The sequence below is a fragment of the Apus apus genome, chromosome Z (genome assembly GCF_020740795.1).
Source record: "Apus apus isolate bApuApu2 chromosome Z, bApuApu2.pri.cur, whole genome shotgun sequence".
NCBI classification, from domain to species: domain Eukaryota; kingdom Metazoa; phylum Chordata; class Aves; order Apodiformes; family Apodidae; genus Apus; species Apus apus.
Genome location: NC_067312.1, coordinates 69,032,095 through 69,058,389, shown reverse-complemented (window position 1 = coordinate 69,058,389; position 26,295 = coordinate 69,032,095). Strand labels below are relative to the sequence as shown.

Sequence of the window (26,295 nt, the reverse complement as noted above, 5' to 3'; positions counted from 1 at the left end):
TTGAAAATATTATGTATTATTATGTATTTTTGAAAATATTATATAATATTATATATATATTATAAAAATATATCAATATTTTCGTCAAGGACCTGGATGAGGGAACAGAGTGTGCCCTCAGCAAGTTTGCTGATGACACTGAACTGGGAGGAGTGGCTGACACACCAGAAGGCTGTGCTGCCATCCAGAGAGACCTGGACAGGCTGGAGAGTTGGCTGGGGAGAAACTTGGTGAAATTCAACAAGGGCAAGTGCAGAATCTTGCATCTGGGGAGGAACAACCCCATGGACCAGTACAGGTTGGGGGCTGACCTGCTGGAGAGCAGTGTAGGAGAAAGGGACCTGGGGATCCTGGTGGACAGGAGGATGACCATGAGCCAGCAGTGTGCCCTTGTAGCCAAGGCCAATGGCATCCTGGGGTGCATTAGAAAGGGTGTGGTTAGTAGGTCAAGGGAGATTCTCCTCCCCCTCTATTTTGCCTTGGTGAGGCCACATCTGGAATATTGTGTCCAGTTCTGGGCCCCTCAGTTCAAGAAGGACAGGGAACTGCTTGAAAGAGTCCAGGGCAGAGCCACAAAGATGATGAAGGGAATGGAACATCTCCCTGATGAGGAAGGGCTGAGGGAGCTGGGTCTCTTGAGCTTGGAGGAGACTGAGGGGTGACCTCATCAGTGTTTACAAATATGTAAAGGGCGAGTGTCAGAAGGACAGAGCCAGGCTCTTCTCAGTGATGTCCAGTGAAAGGACAAGGGGCAATGGGTGCAAACTGGTACATAGGAGGTTCCATGTAAATATCAGAAAAACCTTTTTTCCTGTGAGAGTGACAGAGCACTGGAACAGGCTGCCCAGAGAGGTTGTGGAGTCTCCTTCTCTGGAGACATTCAAAACCCACCTGGACACGTTCCTGTGTGATGTGCTCTGGGTGATCCTCCTCTGGCAGGGGGGTTGGACTAGATGATCTTTTGAGGTCACTTCCAACCCCTAAGATTCTGTGAAAAGCAATCCCTTCTCTCATTACTGCTGAATCCAGTTCAGTGCTCTAAAAAGACAAGTTCTTTCTTAGGACACAGGCTGCTTTACTCTGGAAGAGATTTTCCTCCCTAATTTTCCCACATTCTCACATTTATACTGGATGGTTTTCAATCTCCCAGGAATGTTGAGCTCTGGAAATTTCACCTGAACTGGGGTGACATGAAAGTACTTCTAGTAAGCTTAACCTAGAGAGAAGATTCTGTGGTTCTGTGATTTCCAAAGTAGTGTGTGGGCAGTAATTATAGGTAAGAGTTTTAAGTTATTGATAAACCTGTAACTAAGTTACAGAGGCATGAAAATAAAGGTGCTAAGATTATACATAACATGCAAGCCTGACCCCCACATTGGAGTGCAAGTGTTTGTGGTACAGATTGCTGCTGCACATGTTTTTCTGGTCTTCAGAGAAGATTAATGCCAGTAAGAGATTCAAAGTAATTAAAGCCTCACTACCCTACAAGAAAAGGGTGGGTCAGCAGAACACTGTGAGAGTGTTCCTTGTTTTCATAATTGCAGTCAGGGTTCCCAACAAACACAATTTCATTCCTGTTAATGTAGGGAGTGGAGAGGTGGCATTTTTAGTCTACAGCTTCAAAACATTTTCTCCCTGGCCTTCCATCAAGGCTAAAGCAGAAAAAGAAGTTAATGATAAATCCTGGTAAATATGAACAATCGGTCTTAGCTCACTGCTGATGAAGGACTTGCTCTACAGTTCATTGACAGTATTCTGTCAAGCAGTATTTGCTTTTACAAATGCAAATCAGCCAGAAATACTGGATTCTTCTACATGTTCAACACTTAATCTCATTAGGGAAACATCATGAGGAAAAGAATTCCCTGGTTTTTGGCTGGTTCTCATTCCCATGACAGGTCCCTGGGCCTGACTGAACACAGCTTTCTGCAGCACAGGAAGGCTTTGTTGTCAACAGTAACCAGACTATTCTGCAGCATTTCACCACTGTGCATTCAGAGTGCATTTCCAAGTGAGAAGACAGGCACATTCGTTAAAATACACTAACATCCTCCTTGATTCACTGCCCCTTTTGATTTTACTCACAGACACTGCAAATGGGGATCAAGCATTTTTCTGGGCTCTTTGTGATGTTGTGTGTTGGGCTTGGCTTGTCCATTCTCACTACGATTGGGGAACACATCGTGTACAGACTGGTCCTACCACGGATCAGGAGGAAATCCAAGATGAAGTACTGGCTCCATACAAGTCAGGTACGTATTCAGGATGAACCCTGTGGAAGTCACGTAGCTGATGAAAAAAGCCGGGACATGAACAAGATGTAAAAAGTTGTAACAGCTCTGAAGCATTTTAAGTGTGACAGAAGCTTGTGGAATTTGAAGAGGCTTAGTTAATGATAGAATAAGAAGCACAGAGGAAACAGTTAAAACATTCACAACTGTAAAACCTATAGAAGGGACCTTTCCATTTCCACCTGTAGCCTTTCACCGCTTTTGGACACTAGATGCAGCAGTGCTGCTACCCTGAGCTGGCTAACCAGTATTTTATTTCACTGTTAGGGGTTCCCAAATTTCTGATGCATGTGGGTAGTGTTGGGTAATTTCCTTCATTTTTCTAGGGAAAATAATGGAAGAAAATTGCTCTAGGTGTTTGGTCTAAAGGAAGAGATAACATTGCAGCAAAAGGCACAAAAAGGAAGAGCTTCTATTGCTTTAAAGCAGCACAGTGAAAAAGATCTTTTAGAAAAAAAAGTTTGCCAAGAGTCACTTTTTTCCAGAGGCATTCTAACACCAAGGATTGTTTGCAAACTATTTATCAGCCTTTCAGATTGCCCTTCCTTGGGAAACTAAGGGAAAATAAGTCTGTTGTAATGACAAAGCATAGACATTGCTTGTATCCTTGAACATGCAAAATAATTTATGCTCAAGTCAATCACACAAAGCCCAAATTCTTTACCTATTTATGGAGCTATTCTTAATCTTGCTTTTACTAATTTATTTTCTTCTTTTCCCTCTAGAGATTGCATCGTGCTCTGAACAGTTCATTTATTGAGGACAAACGCCAGCCTAAGACAAAACGAGTAGAAAAGAGGTTTGTATGGCTTTGTATGGCTTAAAACACAAACTAGAAAAATTAGTTTGAAATTAACTATGTTGTGTCTTCCTATTTACTTATGGATCCAATACACTCCAAAGAATGAAACAAAACAAAAAAGCATAAATTAATTGTTTCAGATGGAAAGTATTAAATTTAGAAATTTTGTTTTTTCATTATTTCACATACAGGTAATAGAAGCAACCCTGTTCTAAAGGCAGGCTTTGCAGTCTTTTAAGTCTGCTGTCCTAGTTTTTAGGTAATTAATTACTCACAGACTAAAGCACTGGCAGATAACTAGGGTCCTGTGAGATGGTGTCACAGTGAATCACAGATGAGGCAGTGTATATGTCAGAAACTTTTTCAGCTTTCTTATTTTTTAGAATGAGAAATAACAAAGCTGAGAAGAGGAAAATGCAGTCCTTTCAGAAACCTTTGTCTCAAACAACTCCTTTTGAAGGAAAAAAGTAGGTAACAACCTCACCCTGTTTCCATAGCCTGTGTCTTATGAAGAAGAGACAATCTTATGTACAAGGAACACATGTTTTATTAAAACTTTACATTTTCTCAGGAACTCAGAACTGTTAGTGCACTGTTCAAAGACACAGGCAGCAGTATGGCTTCTCTACAGATAAGTTCAGCTACAGACTATAGAAATGTCTCCCAGGTTGTTATCAGATATTTGGCATAACTGAATTGCATGTATGTAAATCTATGTTGTGTTTAGTTTGTCATTCCTGCGCTAATGGCAGCAAATTAAAGATCCAAACATCTTTAAGCTTCTAAACTGCCTATGTAAGAGCACATGCAGTTAACTTCCTCAGTTCACTCCTTCGTCTTCCTGCCCCACAAAACCCCATAGTGGGACACCACCTTGTACACAGCAACTCCTCACTTTTGGTATTTGAACAGCAAGATATTTCCTCCTCCTACACCTTCCTCACTGGAAGGTAGCATTCACACTCCCAGAGCCAGAGGGACTAGCACAGTCAGAGAGAGGCTCTTCTAGAGAAGGGGGCCCTCTGTATCTTTGCTGATACAAAAAGCACCAGGTAAATTATTTGCCAGACACTGAGCAGTGCAAACGCTTCATAACACAAGATGACCATAAACCCCAAAGGAAACAGCTTAGAAAAAGAACCACATAAATATTCTTTTGGCATTGAAACGAAGATATGCTGCTGCCCTAAAACTTCTGCCCCCACATCATCCAGCCCATGTACTCGTGCACCCACACTCATGCACTGTCCTTGCTTTTGTCATGGTCTGAGCTACTGTTTGCACAGAATTATGGTGAATTTAACTCAAGAAACCTCGTGTCGTGGTGCCCAGCTTGTAATGAATACTGATGTGGCAAGGGCTTTCAAAACAATTTCCCTGTTACAGTTTCTTGTATTCCTTCTGGGGACTGTGGAATTGTTAAAAGCTGCTAACACCAAAAAAAAAACAAAACACAACACGTGGTTTGACATGTGAAAGAAAAAATATATCAGAAATTATAGATTAATGATATGACTCTGAGAAATATTTACAAAACAAAGGGCTGCAGCTTCTCTGAGATGTGTACTTCTGCTCCAAAGCAAGTTGGTCATGCTGGCTACCCAGGACACTGAGGACCATGGGCTCTGCAGAGCTACACAGCTTTGGACATCACAGCCCCTTGGCAGTAGTTCTGCTCTCTGTAATTTCATAACTAACAACAGTGTGGGGGGAAGATGAATTTTAGGATTCTGTTCTAGTCTCTGCTATGGTTTAATCACAAAAATGTGACCATTTGCATTCATTATTTGTGCTTCTCAAGAAAAATAATTCCAGCGATAAAGGAATAATATTTCTATGCAATTCAGAACAGCATATTTTTCCAGTAGGATGGCTCACAGGGGAGGGTTGCATACACCTAAGAGCAGGTCCTGATTTTGTATTAACTCTCACATCTCTGTCCAGGTCCCACGTAGGGAATAGCCAGCATGCTGTGTGGAATACAGCCAGCCTGGGCAACTGCCACCGGAAAAAATACATCTGCACTGATGAAGGGCAAAATGAGGTGACAATTCGAGAGCACCAAGACATCCCCTTGCCACAGGTGAGGAGAGAGACTCCAGCTTCTTTAACAACCAACGGGAAAGCAGAGTCCCTCAACATTGCCAGGACCTCAGTGATGCAAGAGCTGACAGAGCTGGAGAAGCAGATCGAAATCATCAAGAAGGAGCTGCAACTCGCCATGGACAGGAAATCAGAGCTGGAAGAGTATCAGAGGACAAACAGAACTGCAGAGCCCTAGGCTAGCATACCTGGGCCCTTTTCCCTTTTCTTCCTTTCTCCCCCACCCTTCCTCTGTAAAATTTGTAACACACTTTTGTAATGCCAGAAATAGGTGCAAAAATAAAGCAGGCAATATGCTCCTCATGAGAGCAGAATTGCAGCAGCCCACAGCCACTGCCACCCTCCTGAGTCCTCCTCCTTTCATAACAAGTTTCTCATTCTCCTGGCAAACATCAGCCATTCCCAAGGGACTGGAGAAACAAGGAGCATCCAAACAGTGAGAGTTCCTGGTTCCTCCACTTCACAGTACAGTGAGGTTCTCACTTTTTTAGCCCTTTCTGTGCATTAATTAAAAAAAAAAAAAGAAAAAAAAAGAAAAAAAAGGAAATTTAAACTGCTCATTGGAAGCATGTCCCTTGTTGGTATGTTCTAGTTGTGATATCTATGGGTCTAGTCTCCATTCATGCTAAGGCTCCTTATGGTTGCCTCATTACACCAGGTGCTAGTTCTGTGTTGGCAATCCCTTCCCTCCTGGCACAGGCTGTGGTTTCACAAGACAAATTCTTGGTGACAATCCCAGTACACAGCGTCCCCTCAGCTCTGTCAGCACGAATGCAGATACGGCTGCTCTGTGACTGTGGTAAAGGAACTCACCCAGCTTAAAACTAAGTCGGCAAAAGTCAAACCAGCATTTCTGTCTGCTTCTGAGCCCAGGTTTGGCTTCCCCTCCCACCCAGAGAGAAGCCATGCAAACAGCTGCACTGGCAGATGGGAGGGGATGGGTTCATGGTGGCACAGAGCAAGTACAAGGGGGAGTGGGGATGGCAGTACTGTAAAACAGTGTTTACCACCAAAGGAGAAGTATTTATCAGCATGAAACTACTCCCTTAATATTCAGTCTTCAGCTGACAATAAGGTTCTTTCTCACAGCCGAAGTGACATAACGAGGCTCTGGTCCATTAATCATATTACCACCAATCTCCCATCAAAATGAAAGGGAGTCACCACAGCCTCCCTGTGGTCCAGGGCTCACTGTGAAGGTGAATGAGAGTTGTGGTTTCAAAAGCAATGTACTAAGTGGAGCTCTCTCCCACCTGGATGATGATTAGGGGGGAAGGAAGGGTAAGCTGTTTAGCATCTGAATAAATACTGCATCAACCCAACTGACTGTGTTATTTGAACAGGATTTCTATGAAATGCAAACACTTCCCAACACATCCCCTATTACAGAGAAAAAGAACATTTGTGAAACTGTCAGAATTAACTGTGTTCTCCCAGATATGTCATCAAAGTAATTTGCATCCTCCCTGTATCTCCAGCCACCTGTGTGAATGTTGCCAGGGGTGATGTTCTCACCAGGCATGGTTTAAAGGCTACAGGCAGATCTGAAACTGTTTGTGGGTTTGGAAAAGGCACACCTTTTTGCACCTATAACCTTTGAAAAACACTTGCAGACAGAAAGCTCTGCATGGACCACAAGAAACAGCAGTGATACCCTGACACAGAATCACAGAATGTGAGGGGTTAGAAGGGACCTCGAAGATCATCAAGTCCAAAAAAAAAAACCAAAACAAAACAAACCCAACAGATCACCCAGGGCAGATCACTCAGAAAGGCATCCAGACAGGTCTTGAAAGTCTCCAGAGAAGGAGACTCCACAACCTCTCTGGGGAGCCTGTTCCAGTGCTCTGTAACCCCCACAGTAAAGAAGTTCTTCCTCATGTTGAGGTGGAACTTCTTGTGCTCGAGTTTGAATCCATACCCCTCGTCCTATCACAGGGCACAACTGAAAAGGTTGTCCCTGTCTTCTAGAAAATCAGCCCTCATGTATTTATAGACATTAATTAGATCCCCCCTCAGTCTTCTCCTCTCTAGACTGAAAAGCCCCAGGGTTCTTAGCCTTTCCTCATAAGGCAGGTGTTCAGTCCCTTAATCATCCTTGTAGCCTCTGTTGGACTCTCTCAAGTAGATCCCTGTAAACCCCAACACAACAACAGCCTCAAAAACCCAGCCCCCCCACCCTATACTACTTTCAGTTCCTCATTCCACAGTGTTGTATTCTGCCCATGACAGACAACTGCCATGCTTAAAGGCTGCCTTTTTATACAAATGCTCTTTCAAAATGCTACTGATTAAGCATAAAGACTTAAGCTGAACATGTAAACCCACTCTTCTTTATATATAGATAAATATGTATGCAAACACACGCTAGGGTTAAAGAGACTTTTTCTTTGTTTATGCTTAATTTACCCTGGCTCAGACGCCTAATTCAGACAGTTTTGATAAAGAATACTCATTGTCCTTTCCCTTATTTTACCCCAAAATACTTCTAGTCTTGATAAACTTCTAATTACGTCCTCCACTCATTCTGGCAAGTGAAAATAGACCATCCAAAGTTTTCATTTTCTCAATGTTTAAATTATAACTGCAGAGAGAAATTTAGTCACTTCCAAAATAAGCTTCAAGAACTTCCTGAGCTTCAATTAAAATATTATTTTAACATAAGAAAACACATTTCTTCTTGGTGAGGATAGAGAAAACAAGAGCTTCCAAACCTCATCTGTGAAACAAATCCAGAATGCTCTGTGTGTTTCATTTCCTAACATGTTCAAAGTGAACCCAACACTGACATTGTATGCATAGAAGTTTCAAGAATCACAGAGTCACAGAATGCCAGGTTGGAAGAAACCTCAGGGATCATCTGGTTCAACCTTTCTAGGTAGTACTATAGTTGATATGAGATGGCTCAACCATCCTGAGTATGTATTACTGTAAGTGCACAAGAAAAATCATGATTCTGCAATAGAAGTTACCTTAAGTCAGTCTTATACAGCCATACAAGCAATGTTTCACTGAAGACATTTTTAACATTAATCCATAAAGTAACTAGCTGCAGTGTGGGGGAATCTACCACTTCCCTTGGGAGGCTATTCCAGTGTTTGACTGTCCTCATGGGGAAAAACTTACCTCTTGTGTCCAACTGGAATCTCCCAGGAGGAACTTATGCCCATTACCCCTTGTCTTTTCCATGTGACCCCATGTAAACAGGGAGTCTCCATCTTCTTGGTAGCCACCCTTTAAGTACTGGAACATGGTAATGTCTCCCCAAAGCCTTCTCAAGGCTGAACAAGCTGAGATTTCTCAGCCTCTCCTCATATGGCACCATTCTCCACACAGGTTCTCCAGTCCTCTGATCATCCTTGTGGTCCTTCACTGGACCCTCTCCAGCCTGTCCCATCCTTTTTTTAGAGCAAGGACCAAAACTGAATGCAATACTTCAGGTGTGGTCTGACAAGGGCCAAGCAGAGCGGGATGACGACTTCATGATCCCTGCTGGTGATGCCCTTGTTGATGCAGCCCAGCATCCTGTTGGTTTCTTTGCCCTGCATCACACTGTGCACTCATGTTGAGCCTTGTCACTGGCTTGAAAGGCATTTTGTTTAGTCTTATGTGGGGGGAGAGAAGATGGACCGTTCCCCACAAGCCTGTTGTCCACCAAGACCCCCAGGTCCCTTTCCACAGGGCTGCTCTCCAGGCAGGTGGATCCCAGTCTGAGCTGTGCACCTGGGTGATGTGCTTCATCTTCAGTAGAAAGGTGATGTGACTTAATGACTGGGAAAGGGGTAAGGAGCTTTGCACCTCTACATGGGCTGTTTAATTCAGATTACAGCTGCTCACAGCTGTAAAAAGGAAGTCTGCTGTTACAGCAAAGCTATTTGAAGATCCAATGTTTGTTCACCAAAATCAGGACCTGGATCATCAATAAACACTTCTACCACAAAAATCTATCATCAGCATTAGTGTTCCTAAAGCACTGTTCTTTCTCCAGTTTGATGTCACAAACTATAATCCAGTGAGCAACTTCCAGTGAAAGCAGAGAGGCTTCTGTTCTCATTTATTCTACACATACTCTTAAGAGCATTTAAGCCATGCTGCAGCTCTAAGCTTCCTCTTAGAAAGACAGGGTCATATGTTCCTTCTAACTTCTCAGTATTTGTAATAATTTACAAGGTTTATTTCATATTTTCTGGATGTTTTTAGAAAGGTAAAAATCATAATGAATACTATCAGATAGTCTGTGATTAATTGCTTTCACTTTACTATTGTTTCTAGTATTTCCCACAGTGAATACAGGAAGGTAATACAGATTTTATGATTCAGGGAAGGGAAAGAGATGAGACAAATAACTGACAGTTGCACCTTCCAACAGAATTTTTACAGGAAAAGCACTATGACCTATGAAGGAATGTTGTAAATACATGACTAAAAATGTTTTTTTTAGGCACAGACTTCAAATACAGCCTTGCACTACAGGGAGCATAGTGACTGTAACCTATGCTATGTCCTTCCACGAAATTCCCAGCAGCCATGACAAAATGCATACTAATCCAGCATCTTGACCCTTCCGTTGTATTAGGTATAATGTAGAGTGAAGATACAGCCAAAAGAAGGAAGGTTGGTTTACTTAACCATTTTTATTTTTTTTAAACAGAGTATGGAGGAAATAAATCACTCTGCTTTAGAAGCTTGTGAAAAATGTTTCCAATAACTAGACAAAGGACAGAAGCACTGATAGATACTACCAGAGGCAAGAAAAACAAAAAAATAACCAGGACAACAGTGTTTATTAGATTTTGTGCATTACAAGATTAACCTTTGTGACAAAGTAACTCCTACAAATTCTGTTCTGGAATCTAAGGACAACAACAGCAATGCCAGAGCCTAGGGGAAGATGTCCTCCACATCAACCAGGGTTCATCAGTGGAATGCTGTATCAAAGATTCTCCAAAGTCTTATCATTCTCCTCTGGATAGTAAGATGAGTGTTTGACTTTAGGGTAGAGAGGATGTTTAGGATGTTTACTAATACACCAGACGTCACAGACTGTTTTCCTGACTCAGGAAGATACAGGTCTAAGGAATCACTCCACTGAAGTCTACAGATGTAGGTGTTAATTCATTATTTGGCCCTTCAACTAGGAAACTAATCACTCTCAGAAACACTACCATACCTTGATGAAATTTAATCATTAACATCCAAAGCAGTCTCCTCGAATAAAGGCCCCATTTATCTCTGCTGCATCACAGACAGCTTCCCTCCAGGCAGGACTTCAGTTAGATGTTCCAAACTTGACAGTTTCAAAGTGATAGATGGGAAATACCCTCTCAGGCACAAAGAATCCACAAAAACTGAGGGTAAGAAAAGGGACACAAAAGGAATCAAGACCCAGAATTTGTCTCTTTCCATTCCCTAACCACACTTCTCAGAAGAGACCGCAGATCAGCAGACACAAGCACTGACCCAGGAGTGACAACGACAGGAGGTGAGGGAGGCTGGGTGTTCAGCTTAAGCAGCTACTTTCCATCACTCCACTGGAAAGAATCAACCAATGTAGATCCTGTGGAAGTCGTTGGCACCAAAGGCAGCATTGCACTTGGGGCACTTGCGCTGCCGGGTGTCATAGCGCGTTTTCACGCACTCGAAGCAGAAGACATGGAAGCACTTGGTGAGCACAGCGTCCTTCTTGCGCATGTTGCAGCACGGGCAGGTCAGACGGGCCTGCAAGACAAGGACAAAAAGTTCCAGGAAGGGCCCACTGCACTGCCACAGGTTTGTTACAAGATAACTAAGAGGAAGGTCCTTCCATTCCTCTGAAGGAGGAGGCGGTTTCTTCAATGCTGGAGTACAGGCAAGAGATGTTAAATACTGAAAAATGACTACACAGCCTTCTGACCGAAGTAGAGTTAAAGAGGGAGTGTGATAGAGACAGCTACTCACCTTGTAATCCTTAATTTCTTCCATCAGTATCTCATCACAGTTGGGAACCATGTCAGGCTTCTTAGTGGTTTCCAGCTTCCTGCGTAACCTAGAAATATCTTCCTGCATAAAACCAAGAGACAAAAAAAGATGAGCAGTATATTCTCTCTCACAGCTTCTTCAGGGATGAAAGAAAACCATCACTCTTCCAACAGCACACCTGGCTAAGTCACCACACCTTTCATCCCCAATAGTCCAGCAGGCCTACTATAAATTACATTATCATCTGGTGTCACGTGGATTGTCAGTTACCAGTGGACAAAAATGGAAAGAGACAAGACCTGATGAAGCTGAAATCAAAGTTGAAACTCACTCCAAGCTCAATAAACAAGGAATCAGACACCGAAGCAGACAGATACTGAGGTACCTACCTCAGCTCTTTTGAAGTTGAACATTTCCTTCTCTCTAGTTACTCTGTTTTCCACAATCTCATCCTGGAAGTCATGTAACTTCTTTTGAGCCAGCTCTAGCTGGGCTTTCAGATCATCTGCGAGCTGGGCAGCATCCATGGCCTGAAAAAAAGCCAAAAAAAATCAGGATAAGAGCAACAAACAGAAAAGGGGCTCCAGTGATTCCTAGTTCTTCTGCCTGACAAGCCAAGACTGCTCAGAGAATACTCCTGGGGCTGCTGGAGATGTATTTTTTCAATTCACTTTTGGTATTTCTACATGGAGTAAATGGAATAACTGAATTACTCCCTAAATGTTACTTCAACAGCAAAATACCTTATTATTAAGAAGTTCTAAACATTTAGCTTCAACATTCCTCTTTGGTAGTAGAGCCAACCTGTCACACTGCAATGTATGTCAATTAGAAAAATACTAATGACCACACAATTCTCTTCTTGTTCATCTATTTTCAGCCTTATACTTTCTACATGCTTGCTACTAAGGGAATTGCAAAATGTTTGTTTTATAATCCTTCTCTCTTTTCACCAGTTTTCCTACCATTTTCTGCCTGTCCCTATACCAATGAATTCATTATCCAAGTTCCATCAATACCACAGATTGTGATATTAAGCTCAAGTAATTGTGCTGAATTCCTCCCCATCTTCCTCTTTGCAGTCGTATTTCTGCTTCTGTTTCTTTTAATGTCATTCCTGCATTTCTACTAGTTTTAACAACAAAGCAACATCAACCATGAGACTTAGTCTTCCTTTACTCACGACAGATCTACTTTATTGATCTTAAGACATTTGTTAAAGGTTTTACCATTTCCCAGCTATATTCTTCCTTTTACTTATGCCATTTTCCCTAAAAAAGGTTTGACCTCAATTAACTCCATCTGTCTGCTGCCTCTTTCATGATAGGTTTCCCTTTACAGGCACCTTCAGCTCCTGCACCAGACTTTCACAGGAACACCTATGACCCACTCCTCCTTATTAAAGGAAACACGAGTCTACAATACTTTAATCAGAACTCTCTTCAGGACTCCTCAGCCTTCTGGTAGGCTAGACCAAACCCAGGGGCTACCAGGTTCCATAGTATCAGTGAGAGCTAGGAGCCCCCTGTGCTCCCACAAGACACCTCCATATTACAATCCAAGAGGACATCAAGCCATCACTCACCTTGCGTTTGTTCATTTCCAGAGCCTGTGTTCGGAGACCTAGTTCTTTCTCGCCTGTTCCAATACTGCTCTGCAGCAAGTGTTCCTTTTCCTCCAGCTTACGTACAACCTGCAGCTGGGCATCCACCTTGGAAAGGGAGAGGGGATATGGAAGAACTGAATTGCGTGTTCTGCACGTCTTCAGAGCTGTCATTAAAGCTGCATGCTAACAGTATCCCTGCCTCCCCATCAACAAGGAGAATCTCTTCAGTTTGCCATCTGCTCCCTGAACAGACACACGAGCAGCCCCAGAGCTGTATCTCAACAGAACACTTTAAAACCTAGCAGTCAAAAACTTGCAACAAAGATGTCTTATTTTTTGGAAGGTGGCTTAGAGAATTGCTGCCAGGCAGTCAATAGTTCCATCCTGGTTCCAAGGATGGCAGAATATATATGCAGAAATGACAAGGAAATTACTTCTGACTTCCCTTCTCCCTCTTGCTCTCTGTATCAATAGACCTGTGGGACATTTTATGCTCATACATCAGTCTCTGTTTCATACCAAGACCTTTGAACTCTGATGCAGCATACTGAGGTTGAGTAGGGGAACATTCCCTCCTGCATTGATTTTGGCAGGGATAATAGTTAATTCTCTTCACAGCAGCTCATCTGGTGCTGCATTTTGGATTTAGGATACTGTTTTAGCTATTGTGGAACAGTACCTATACAGCATCAAGACCTTCTGTGTCTCATGCTGCCCACCATCAAGTAGGCTGAGGGTATAGAAAAAGTTGGGATGGAACACAGTTGGGACAGCTGATGCCAACTGACCAAGGGGATATTCCACACCACATGACACTGTGCTCAGAAAACTGGTGGAAAGAAGCTGGGGATGTTCAGGGTTAGGGCATTTTTCTTCGCAAGTAACAACGACACGTGATGGAGCCCTGCTTTCCAGGAGATGGCTGAACACCTGTCTGCCATAGCATATAGTGAATTAATTGCTCATTTTGCTTTGCTTGTGCACACAGCTTTCTTTTAACTATTGGACCGCCTTCATCTCAACCCATCAGTTTTGTCACTTTGCCCTTCTGATTCTCTTCCATCCCACTGTGCTCACAGCTGCATAGAGCTTAGCTGCCTTCAGCATTAATCCGTAACACCTTCACCTTCCCCCAGCAGTTCTGTTGTCCTCTCTCCTCTCACATTACCTGTGTCTTCAGTGTCAAAACTTGGTCTGCAAGCTCCTCCTTCTCCTCTTTCAGCAGCTTGTGGATCTGGTTGGACTTGATGCGTTCTGACATCAGTTTGAAGTTGGCATCATCTTTCTCCCGCAGCTGCTGCATCAGGCGGATGTTCTGCTCCTGCATGTCTTCAAAGGCTTGGCCTGTGACATCCATTTCTGACAGCAGAGCCTCCTCCTCCTGCAAAGGAATCACAGGCTCTGGCAAAACTGTCTCCTGTACTCCCTACAATAATCCTGAACTTTTTTTAGCCAGAGTCACCAAATCTAGGACAGATGAAGATGGCTCAGTGTCTGGTAACAGTATCTTCCCTGCCACAAGAAAGAAGTGTTCCCTAGAAGTCTCCACTACACCTGAGATGCCTTGAATTACAAGGTGTAGGAAAGAGAAGGTCATCTCCACAAGCACTCACTGACTCACAGCTCAGTGGCTCCTGAGATCACTAAATAGCTGTGACAGTCACTGCAGAGCAGAAACCAACTACTAACTTCAGGCAGGTAGATGGACAGCTGTCACATGCACTAGACCAAGAATTCTACATGTGGACAACCCAACAGCTTCCAACCAGCAGGATAGCAAGCCACTTAACTCATTTAGGCCACTTAAGTGACAAGACAGAATGGTTCTGTACTATAAGAATCTGAATTCTAAAGAAGTACATGTCAAGTCACTGGCTTGTCTCTCCCCTACTGAGGTGGTTCTGCTCTCTTACTAGATTAAGCCTTTTCTTGTGGAAGCAGGTACGTCACCGTCCCACGCACATGTATTAATTATATGAACTGTGCAGATAATACTTATAAAAGAAATGGCAACCTCTTCCCCAAAAGGCTGGTCCAGCCATTTCTCCTCTGAGCTCTCCACCAACAATTAAATATTCTCCACCACCCGTGCCATCAGCTTTGTGACATGCTGGTATTTCAGGGGTTTTTTGAAGTATTGGGTTTTTATGGCTGGCCAAGTTTTTTCCGTGTTGATAAAGAAAGATAGAATTCACATCTCTGCCACATACAGAGACAGAAACTCCTCCTCTCAGGTAATCTTCCTGACTGTAAACAGAAGGCAGTATCTTCCCCAGGTGCTCTAGCCAAGTCAGAACTCATTGGAAACTTCTCACCTGCTTAGCCATGGCTAGTTTCTTCTGTAAATACTCAATTTGTTCCTCCACTGCTCGGATCTTGCGGAGGGCATCCTCATCAGCCATCTTTTTACTCTCCTTTTTCTCCTTGTCTTCTAGTTCTTTCACCCTCTGCCTTAGTTCTTCCAGCTACAGCATGGACAAAGCAGAAGTGACACTAAACATGAGAATGTGGCCTGAACATTTTTAAGACCCTGTTTTCTCCATAATTCTCAGAAACATTGGAGAAACTGCTTTCCAAGCATGAGGAAAGAAAACCCATCCCATCTTGACATAACGCTGTATTACTGGCAGACAGACCTTTAAGATGAGCTGTAAGCCTGAGATCTTAATTTCAAAACCATTAAAAAAAAAATCTCATAGCATCTTTTATCAGAGTAGGAGGAACACAGTCACTTGCAGTTGTATATGTACAGGTGTGTGGATGGAGAGCATCTGCTCCTTTAAGAGCATCTAGTCAAGGAGTATTTTAAACGCAAAAAGGGACAATATGAAAAGCAGGAAGCCATAGAGAAAACATGCAGAGACTCAAACCTGACAGACAAATTATATGGGAGGCAGTGATGAGAACCAAACCTGGTCAGTCACACTCATTGATAAGAGCATGTGAGAATGCCAGAAACAAGATATACAGAGACACAGAGCTGACACAACAAACACGGACACAGAGACAAGAAACAAATCTCCCCAGTCACAGCAGCTAGCAGGCTACCAAGAAGCTACAGACAGCACTTCCAGGAAGATTAACCTGGACTTTGCAACTGACAAGACTGTAAACCAGGAGTGGATCCTATATTGGGAAGGCTGTGGGAATAGATACAGCTGTACAAGCCCAGGAAGGATGTGCAAGGACAAACAAATTTGGATTAGACAGAGAAGGGCATAAAAGGAGCCAGTCACATGTAAAATGAGGGCAGTCAGAACACACTTGTCTGGCTCAGCCCCGCACATGATCTGCAAAGCCTGTCCTACCTTCTCTTCTTATAAAATATTTTCCTGTCTCTATGTAATGCAACTCTCTACCTCATGTGTATGTGTGTCAAATGGAGTAAGGGCTAGCTACAGGTGAGACTCATATCGGGGGGAGGGCCCAGGATCCCAGGGGGAGCAGACAGAGGGGCCATGCTGGTACTTGAGGGATCTGCGACTGCATGTGTACTTGTGAACCTAGAGAATGTTGTGTGTCTGCACTAGTGACATTCTATCTCTACCAGCGGAAGAGGAAGAAGGGAACTCATCTGTCTTGTTTGTTTTATGAGTCCTGTAAGTAGGTTCTGCTGCAGGAAGCACCTTCTTTGTGGCAGTCTGACTGGCCATGTCAGTGTATATCTCTAGGACATGTGTTCAGCTTCTCTACTGGTAGAATATGCAACTGAGAAAGCAAGAGCCATGTCCCTCAGCCAGGGCAAAGGGATCATCCCCACCCAGCGGATGGTATCTCAAAATCTCCCTGTTCATCTCCAGACCACTGCAATCTCTAAGTGACAAAGACAAGAAGAGGAACAATCTACAGTTTTGAAGACAAAAACAACAGAGTTCAGGTGCAAAGTATTTGAAAAAACATTCTAAGCAACATGCTGCAGAGAAAAAAGGAAAACAAATTAAACTTACCTCAGCTTTTGCCTTCTTCTCAGCTGCCATCAGCTGCACTTTGTCCCTCTGCTCTTTGGGAGCAGAGCGGTACATATCTAGCAAAAGCTTCATCTCCTTCTGGCTTTCCTGGGCCTTCCTGGAGACAGGGAGATAGACAACTGTGAGAACACAGCAGGAAAGCTATGCTGTTACATATGCACCATGGGAGTCAGAGCAATATTCTCTCAGTCTCCCATGTTATGCATATGGAGTCATCCTTGGCTCATCTTATCCTGATAACACAAATAGCTAAGAAATACAGGGTGGAAGCTGAAAAGAAACAGGCTCAGGTGCACTGGCTGAAAAAACAGGAAAAGAGGGATAGGGAGGAAACACATACCCTAACAGTAAGCAACAAGCTTTGGTACTGATCAAAGACAGGGAATACTACTAGCCTTTTATGAATAACCTGCTTTACACAAAGCTTTACACAATTGTTATGACAGATTACTTGAAAAAGATTATTTGACCCCACACCCTGAACTATCGGGTTTGGTACTTCATGCTTTAGGCTGTCATAGAGGAAATGTTACTAAATTGTTCAAATCACAATCAGATTTGGAGGGTGCCAGAAAACTGACTTCAGTGAGGCTAATCTCTAAGAGCAAGCTACAAGTCATCCCACACAAACACCCCAGTTTGGGCACTACTGAAGCAGGAAAGAAGGGACAACAACTCTTACTTGAGCTCAGCCTTTAGCTGCTTGATTGCTTCAGCCTCCTTCTTTCTTCCATCTTCATGTTTCCCTTTCTCTTTCTCTTTGGACTCTCTCTCTTTCTCAGATTCCTTCTGCTTCTGCTTTTCCCGCTCTCGTTCCTTTTCCTTCTCTTTCTCTCGCTCTCTCTCTCTCTCTTTTTCCTTTTCTCGTTCCCTCTCCCTCTCCCGCCTCTCTCGCTCCCGTTCCTCTTCATCTCGCCTGGCCTTCATTTCATTAACATCTTCAGAAGCAGCCTTGGGGACAGATGCTTGGGCAGAAGCATCATCAGGTTCCTGCTTGATCTCTGGAGGTTCCTCCTTTGTGTCTTCAGTGCTGGATTGGGACTGTAAGAGAGTACTACCACTGCGAGAGCGGATCTGTTGTGGAGTAGTGAATGAAAAGACACAGAAAAAGCAAACTATTAAGATCTCATCCAGAAATCCACCTTATCTCCCTTCTTAGTCTTAGCAGATCCATGCTTGCATGCCCCCTCCTTTACTTGCTACAACTTCTCATGGAGCACTACAAAGCTACAAAGGAAGACCATTCCCTAAGTAAGTGGAAGCAGGAGGGTGTAGAGTTCCATCATAAATTGCAATGCATCCCCCATGCCAAAAAAGACAGGCTGATACTGCAGGCAAGCAGGATAGCATTTCCTCTTCTCTTAAGCACTTTCTGCGTTTTTCAGGTATTTCCTGCTCTAATACCTTGCTCAAGTCAGACTGGGCCTCTCTCAGTTTGCGTTTGTATCTTAGCACCTCTCCCTTCAGCTGGTGGTTGTGATTCTGGAGGCTGCTGATGAGATGACGCATCTCCCGATTAATTGGGCCTACAAAGACACAAACACAACTGTAACAAACCACGCTTTTGCCAGCCTTGCATGAGGACTTCTGTGGAGAAGGAGGACAAGCTAAGTGCCAATGATAAAGAACCAAAGGAAGATTATCATTCTGCCACACAACGGAGCCATACAACACATTTGCAGAAAAAAGTTATACTGGTTTTACATGCAACCATAAAATCCTTGCAAATTTCCAGTCCTGATTTCCCCTTAACATTACTTTGTTGCTATGTTCCTAAGAAAAATGTGTCATGCTACAAAAAATCTCTATGACTTAAATGCTATTTTAGAAATAACTTTTTTTTTCCTCTGATGAAATTTGGAAATTACTGGTTTCCTATATAGGAAAGTTACTAGTATCCTATGTAACACAAAATATTCCTTCATAAACCAAATTATCATAGAAACAGAATCATAGAATGGTTAAGGTTGGAAGGGACCTTAAAGATCATCAGATTCCAACCTCCCTGCTATAAACAGGGACACCTCCCACTAGACCAGGTTGCACAAAGCCTCATCCAACAAGGCCTTAAACATGTATGTATTTTGCAACATCTAAAAAGGAGTCAGATAATACGAAACTCATCTCCCATAAACACGTGAAGAGCTTTGTTTTTGAGACAGAGACCTGACAGAACAAATATTTAACAGTAGCAAACAAAGAATCAAACCAGGTGTTTTACTGCAATGCAGTCTCTAATGGGCATTTGTTTTCTAGTATGGCAGAAAAGCTCCATACCTGCTTGTTCATTGGCAGCCAGTGTCTGTTCAAACTCTATCCTCAACATCTCATATTCTTTGCGGACTTGTGCCAGAGTGTCCTCCAGCTGAATCACCTCCGTGCGCAGCTTCTTGTGAAGGCTGACCTCATCCCTCTGCGGAATGAGAAGGGGACAGAACTTGGTGCCTGGAGTATCTCTCACCTCACCAACATGAGGTACCAGAACAAAGACATTTCCTGAGCCTTCCCAGAGCCACCCAGACCCAGCCATGATGGTCAATGGGATGACAATGTTGCCTAGTCTGATGGAGCAGAGGTGCTACCTCGATGAGTTCCACCTGGCGCTGGTGCGTGGTGCGGGTGCCATGAAGCAGAGTGCGGGCCTCGTCAAGATGTGCCTTCAGCTGGAGGCTCTCATTGTACAAAACAGAAAATTGGGACTGCATGCAGCGATATTCTGGGGTCTCCTTCACAGCTTCTTCTACTGCTCGTCGCAGCTCAACCTAGTCAGGATAAAGAAAATGTCACAGAAAGAAAAATTATCTCCTCGTTGATGGTATCTATTTTCAAAGGTAAGAGAACAGTAAATAAAGCTGCCACAAGCAAAGACAAAAGTAGAACTTTTATAGCATTGCTGTGAAGTAGATGCAAGTGATAATGCTTTGGTACCAATTTAAAAAGTCTGTGCTTTCTCTGTATGCACTAGATTGTTTTTCTTGCACACTGAATAAAAAAAATGAACACACAGAAAAGTATGACAGAAAACTAGAGACAATACATGTGCAAGCAGGCATTACATTAGCTTTCTACCAGTAAAACGAAATGACCAAAAGAAAAGAGAGAAAGCAGAAATTTGGATTCTGAATTTTCCTTACAAAAAGAAGTCAGCAAATGAGGGTGACTACTACTAGCAGTGAAACAGACTCATATACACACACATACAGCTTAACACTAATTAAGAGAAAAACAAAGTTGAAAGGTGTTTCTCTCAAAACAAACTCACTTATCATGTGGATAAACAGAATTTAGAAGTGCTTCGAGACAGCTTATGGACTCTCATCTCTGAAACAAGTTATCAGCTCAGACATTTCTTATAATAGGCTAACAGTTCTATTGAACACCAAGATAAAATTTAGATTATTCTCTGTAACATGTACTTATCTATTACAGAGACACAGCTTTTTGTGTTGCCACCTTTAAGACAGAAGAAGCTCATACTGTTTCCTCTCTATCCATTCTACCACGTGGGAAAAATTAAGTTAATCAACTCTTTCAAGTGCTTAGCTCTCCTACACAAGCTCCCAGTTTTTTCAGTTCTCCAGTTCCACTAGAAGGGGGTGGGGGGAAGGTGTAGGAGGGGTCAAAACTTGTAAAGAGGTGAAATTATTTAGACATCATTACAATGTACTGAATAGATCAGAATGGAAAATAGGAGATAAGAAAGCACTGCAATTTCCATTGATAACCACATGGTGCCAGCAGTGCACTAAAATTTAAGTCAAACAAACTCGCTACAATGTACAAAATATAACCCAGCTAAAGGGCAAGCACAGGACAGAACAGTATGAGGTTTTCTGGAGACACAGTACAGTAACACAGAGGGCAACCAACCACACAAATACCCTCAAATAGGTACAGGTGTCTCACCTTGAGTTTTTCATTCTGTGTTGTTACTTCCTCAAGATCCTGGCGTAGTTCCTCCAACTCATGGAGGCGATTCCCAGCAAGCTCTTTATTCTCTTCCAGCTCTGCATTCATCTCCTCAAACTGCCGGCAATAAACTTTCAGTAAATTCAAGGGACCTTAAAGATCAAGTAGTTCCAACCTGCCTGCCATGGGCAGGGATACCTCCCACTAGACCAGGTTGCTCAAAGCCCCGTCCAACCCAACCCTGAATATTTCCAGGGAGGTGTTAATGTATCTACTGAGAGTAGGTACTGTTAAGGTATCTGCTGTTAATGTATCTCCTGAAGGTACTAATTAAGTAACTTTATACAGTAACAGCAACTACACACTTAACAGATAACATTACAAAGTGAGACAGAGTCTACTTCCATTGGGTCTGTTGTCATAAGCAGGAAACTTGCACACAGGCAAAATGGCTTGCCCAGAGTCACCCAGATTTGTGGCAACAGATAGATATCTAAATTCTGTTCCAATATATGGCCCTATACACAAGCTCTCCTTGACTTTATTCTTCCCCCTGCCCACACCTAAGCCCCTGACATTACCTTGCGGGCATTAATGGTGATGGTGCCCCCATAGAGGCTGCTCCCAGCTCCATAAACCTTGTAGCCTTTGGAATTTACCTGCAAAAAAGGTAACAGATTTCATCAATACACCATTAAATGCAAGACTGCTGATACTGGTGGCAAAATCAAGACCGAAGATGATACCGTAGAGATTTTCACTTCTCACAGCAATGTAGAGTAAGAGGATTTCACACATCCCAAAACTACACCCATTTCTCTGGTTTCTCCTGGCAAAGAGGTTGGTGCTTACTCGTTCCAGAACATCTGCTAAGTGCCGGTTGAGCCTCTGCTCCCTTTTCCGTATCTTGTCAATATCCCACTGAAGATCATCAATCATGGTCTCCAGAACAGACACCCGAGATTCTGCTGTCTCCACTCTCTCTTGCAACTTGGAGAACTGCAATCAAAATAATGTTTCAGTCAACATATTGAACACCATCAATGTTTTCTGAGGCTGCTTAGTATTAATTTTTCTCTTATTCACCATGCCCTGGATTCATATGCTTTCCACCCCTCTCTTGTTGTGGTGACAGACTACTCAGTAAATTTTACATTGGCTGAACTCCCCCATAGTAATGAAAATAAGACAAAGCTCAAAAGGGAGAAAAAGCAAGAAGCTGCCAGTATCAGGCAGTACCTACCAAAGGCTTTAAGAAAAACACACCAAAAAAGCCCCACTTTTCCAATCCATATGTTCATCTACACTGAAATACTTGGTGGCCTAACTGTGAGGAAGGCCAATGTTAACACACTTATTAAAGGAACTGAAACCTCTTGACACACACTGCCAACAGCATTAATCCCTCAGTGACTGGGATCATCTTGAGATTCCTGTCATTACACTTTCGTACATGATTCAGAGAAAAAGAGGAATTTTAAATGAGAGGGATGCCACCTTAAATGTCTCAGATGTTTAACCCCTAACCCTAAACTTAGGACCACTTTACCATTTCCTCTGCTGTTTTATTTTACAATTAAATCCATTCAACTCCCTGGTTTGGTCATACTCCTTCATTCAGTGATCTAACAAGCAAATAAATCCAAATTACACAGAAAATTTATGTACAGTTCTCCACAACAATAACCCTTACTATAACCTCTGTTCAGAAGGCAACCTTCAAACCATGATGCTCTTGTCCCACTCCAAGGCAATAATCTGCTTTCCAAACTATGGTAACTACAAACTATTCTAGGCAGGACCCCAAAGAAGGTTTTTCTCTCTCCTTTTTATACCTCCTGAGACATGATTCGGTGCTTCTCCTGAAGAACATCAGCCAGTTCCTGTAGCCGTCCATTTTCATGCGAGAGATAGGTATTAAGCTCCAGGACTGCTTCTTCCATCAGTGAAATATCTGCAAGATGCACAAATAAAAGGAAAATTATGGGAACCAAGGAAGATTGTTATCAATTCTTGAACAGCAAGGACAGAAAAAAAGAAAACAGAAAAGGAAATTTCTGGGTTTAACTTCTGCTTCCTTCGTCTGATCTCCCGGTAAGACACAGCTTTGACTTTCATTCCCTAAGCAAAATGTCCTGCAGTTTAATGGACTACACATGTCTGGCTGTCAGTTACCATCTGCTAAAGCCAGAGACCATTCCAGTTGTGTCAGTACCAGCAACACAGAAGATGCCCTTCTAGCCCAGTGACACCCTAATGCAGACCAAATTCAGGTGTGTAACTGCTACAACAGGTGGCCTGAGCTAAGACACCAGGTAACAACTACAGCAACTGGGTACAGGCTCAGATTGCATTCATGCCAGCACTACCAGGGAGTTTAAGATTGCCAACTAAGGACAGTAATGCTTTGCTACACCCTCCAGATCTCCTCGATCAGAGCAAGCAGAACACTCTGGAAAGAAGACAAACCAAGGACGAGTTTATATTCCTTTTAAATTTTCACTTAGAAGTTAAAAATTCTAACCCAAACTGGTTCCATTTTTCAGAAAGCCGTATCAGTGTAAACTGAATCTGCTACATCAATTTTCAGAAGCTAGTCTGGCTTTCTTCTGCAGAACTGCTTTGTGCTCAAAACTGGAATCTACACTAGGCATACCACAACACGATGGCTACCATTTTGCTCAAAACTCAGAGGAAACTGAAGAGTTGGTTATTCCTGTAACTTTACTAGACTGCGAGTAAGAAAGAGTCCAACATCAGTTTGCAATACTGACTTCCCTTCTTCACTAGTAAGCATGAAGCCTTCCATGCAGTGGTGGAAGACAGTTGATTGATAAGGTTCAACTGTAATCTTTTAATTTCTCAAACAAACTGCAGGCAAAAACAAGCCTCTCCTTAGCCCAACACACTGGGGAGAGTTCTCAGCTGTCACTGAACATGGTTACAATCCAGGCTCTAAGAGGGGGTAGATAAGGATTCCTGAGTGTTAGCCAGGGATCAGCCACCTTGGTCATACCTCCACTGTTCAGCTTGTGGGACAGCACATCCACTTTCTCCTGCAGCTTGTCATACATTGTCACAATCTGGGCCACAGCCCGGCGGGAGGACTCCACACGCTCCTGCAGCTGAGATTCTATCTCCTCACTAGTGCTGCTGGCTAGAGTGGCTAGGAAGGAGAATGCTGGCTCCGGCCCCTCACCTGAGGACACAAAAGTATAAGAATTTAAATATGCTCTGGCAGGCAACAATACTGCAAGTCTTCACAATTTGAGAGCCTTTAGGAAAGGACATCAACATTGTTCTTAGCTGAAATCTATCTTTTCCACTCTCCCCAGCCAGGTGCCTCACCTCGTTCCCTCTCATCTTTGCGTTCCTGGTTACTGTCTGAGTCTGGCTCAGGTTCTGGAACCACCAGTGCTTTTCTTTCAGACAAAAGGTCTCCAACACCTTGGTCCAGGTCGAAGCGCTTCAGGATGATGCGGATATTTTCATCAAACTGCACGAAGCCAAAACAAAAAACGGATGACGTGGAGAAAAGGAGCGCAGCGGAACAGGGGGAGAGAGCAGAACGTAGAGAGAAGCACAAGGTGGCCAACCTGATTCCAGTATCTGTTGATGATCAGCAGCGAGGCGTCGTCCGTGGCCTGCCGGCGCTCCAGCTTCTCGATGTGCTCCCGCAGCTCGTCCTCGATGGCCTGTCGCTGGTCCAGCATCTCCGCCAGCTTCCGGTTCTTGGTCTGCAGGGTCCGGATGTCCAGCTCCTCCTGCGCAGGAGCACAAGTCAGGGCACACGCTCCAGACGAGCCAGGTGACCGGGCTCGTACAGGAGGCACAGAGAGGTATTTAGGTTTCCAGATTTTAAAAAGGTGGGGGTTTGGGGGTGGGGGGGGGGGTGTGCAGGATGTACCGTTGAAGAAACGCCACCAAGCTTAATGGTCTCCACTGTGGTCCCTGAGTCTTCAACCCCTGCCTTCTTCTCTGGAGGTGCAGAAGGGCCAGGCTCTCCAGCTGCCCGTTTATTGCCAATTCCAGACATGGTGGCCAAATCAGACAGGTTCCTGCCTTCTCTACGTTCGTCCTGAATATTGAAGAGCACCATTAAAAAAAAACTCCCAGCAAATACACACCCACACAATCACCTCAGTTGAGGGGTTTTAACACACAAATTCACCAGGATAACAAGATGTCCAAGACAGTACAGATCACATCACTCAAAAGGTTTCAGAAAACACTGGGCAAACATTAAGTCTTAGATGACACCAGTAGGAACAGCACCACAAACAGTGATGGGAAAAAAATCCCCTGATCTGTAAGGTTAAAACAGAAGCACTGCTACCTTGTCACCCTCCTTGGAAAAAAATCTTCATGCAGGTTCAGTCTCTGGTTTTAACTCTCCTCCTGCAATAACAAAAGTTATGTTGGTTATACTTTACCTACTGCCTTTCAGATATTGTGTCCACAGACAAAACAGTTCTTCCACTGCTGCCACCACATTTCACAGCCCTAGCTCCCTCCTCCCCACTCCTCATATACTGTACACCAGGACCTGTCCCACTGAGTTTTCATGACCAGAGACCCTACCTTGCCTTTAGGAATTCAACCTTACCCTCAGTCACAGCTACTGAATTCACCTATCCCCAAACAGATCACACCGACTCATCAAGGACTGACTGTCCTCCCCTACCAGGGACTCACCTTCATCTTAATCCCCCTCTTACAGTTAAAACCCTCCTAACAGAAATAAAAATACACCCCCACCTGCCACTCTCCACACCTAACACTGGCCAAAAGTGCTCTACCCTGACCTCCACCAATCACCTGCAGAGAGCAAACTTCCCCAGCTCCAATACTCAGCCACTCACCTACAGCCACAAGCCCACTATCCCTGTGTTTCAGCCCTTTCACACACCTGTGGCATCCCTCGTCAAGAAACCTCAGACACCTCGCCATTCAGCTTCCTACGCACACCAGCTGTTCTCTACACTTCGTTTGTTTTGTTTTGTTTATATAACCCACAGCCCTTCGGAGCACCCCCAAAAAACCTGTCACAGCCACGCCCCCAAACCCCAAAGCCTCCGCATAAAGCTCTACGAGAGACCACTTCCCCACGAAGAGCAAGAAACACGCCAACTCCCCAGCCGCACGCAGGGACCGGCTCCCCCGCTGCCCACAAGCGCTGCCGCACCTGCCCCGACACCTGCTCCCCCGTCCCCACGGGGCCACCCCCACCTTCCCACCACTGCCCGGCAGCCTCCTACCCTACCGACCTCTGGCACTGCTCGCCGGACACCCAAGCCCCAAGCCCCAAGCTCCAAGCCCCAAGCCCCAAGCCCCAAGCCCCAAGCTCCAAGCTCGCCGCTGCCTGCCGCCCACCTCGGGGCAGCCCCAGAGAGGCCGCGGCCCCCCCACCCCCCCGGCACCCTCACGTCCCTCAGGCCCTTCGCGGTGCTCAGCGCCGCCACGCCCCGTCCCCTCGGCTCCGCATCCCACCCCCGGCCCTCCCCAGACCCTCAGACCCCCAGGGCCCCAGGGCCCCGGCCCGGCCTCCCGCAGCCCCCACACACCCCAGCCCCGGCCGCCGCCGCCATCTTCCTCCCGCCCACCGGAAGCGGCGCCGCCGCGGCCCAATCAGCGCACGCGCCGGCGCAGACGTCAGGC

The 26,295-nt window shown here is 44.2% G+C and overlaps 2 protein-coding genes across 2 annotated transcripts in view; one reads left to right on the top strand and one right to left on the bottom strand.

Annotated features, from left to right (window-relative positions):
* The window catches only part of GRIN3A (glutamate ionotropic receptor NMDA type subunit 3A), a 71,029-nt gene extending 64,528 nt beyond the window's left edge, over window positions 1–6,501 (top strand). Inside the window, exons 7-10 of the mRNA XM_051641954.1 lie at window positions 2,088–2,252; window positions 3,017–3,090; window positions 3,477–3,560; window positions 5,038–6,501. Coding sequence (XP_051497914.1) covers window positions 2,088–2,252; window positions 3,017–3,090; window positions 3,477–3,560; window positions 5,038–5,374 — 660 coding nt within the window. The 3' untranslated portion in view covers window positions 5,375–6,501. The remainder of the gene's footprint in view (window positions 1–2,087; window positions 2,253–3,016; window positions 3,091–3,476; window positions 3,561–5,037) is intronic.
* A 3,309-nt stretch (window positions 6,502–9,810) lies between these two features.
* RNF20 (ring finger protein 20) lies at window positions 9,811–26,240 on the bottom strand. The gene is made up of 21 exons (XM_051641956.1): window positions 26,202–26,240; window positions 24,974–25,035; window positions 24,545–24,715; window positions 24,234–24,401; window positions 23,986–24,133; window positions 23,654–23,836; window positions 22,473–22,591; window positions 21,490–21,636; window positions 21,219–21,296; window positions 20,635–20,754; window positions 19,311–19,490; window positions 19,006–19,141; window positions 18,133–18,254; window positions 17,411–17,802; window positions 16,708–16,825; window positions 15,076–15,225; window positions 13,929–14,141; window positions 12,740–12,865; window positions 11,544–11,684; window positions 11,134–11,235; window positions 9,811–10,914 (listed from the first exon to the last, which is right to left on the bottom strand). The coding sequence occupies exons 3-21, from the start codon at window positions 24,671–24,673 to the stop codon at window positions 10,738–10,740; spliced, it is 2,949 nt and encodes a 982-aa protein (XP_051497916.1). The 5' UTR covers window positions 24,674–24,715; window positions 24,974–25,035; window positions 26,202–26,240; the 3' UTR covers window positions 9,811–10,737.
* Window positions 26,241–26,295: the final 55 nt, after the last annotated feature.

What these genes read in the sequence shown, in the direction of transcription:
- RNF20 (XM_051641956.1), bottom strand. Translation starts at nt 24,673, where the DNA reads ATGTCTGGAATTGGCAATAAACGGGCAGCTGGAGAGCCTGGCCCTTCT. An exon ending in TTGGTGGCGTTTCTTCAACG is followed by an intron (nt 24,402 to 24,544) that starts GTACATCCTGCA and finishes GCTCCTGCGCAG; the next exon opens with GAGGAGCTGGACATCCGGAC. An exon ending in ACCGAATCATGTCTCAGGAG is followed by an intron (nt 21,637 to 22,472) that starts GTATAAAAAGGA and finishes TTTTGATTGCAG; the next exon opens with TTCTCCAAGTTGCAAGAGAG.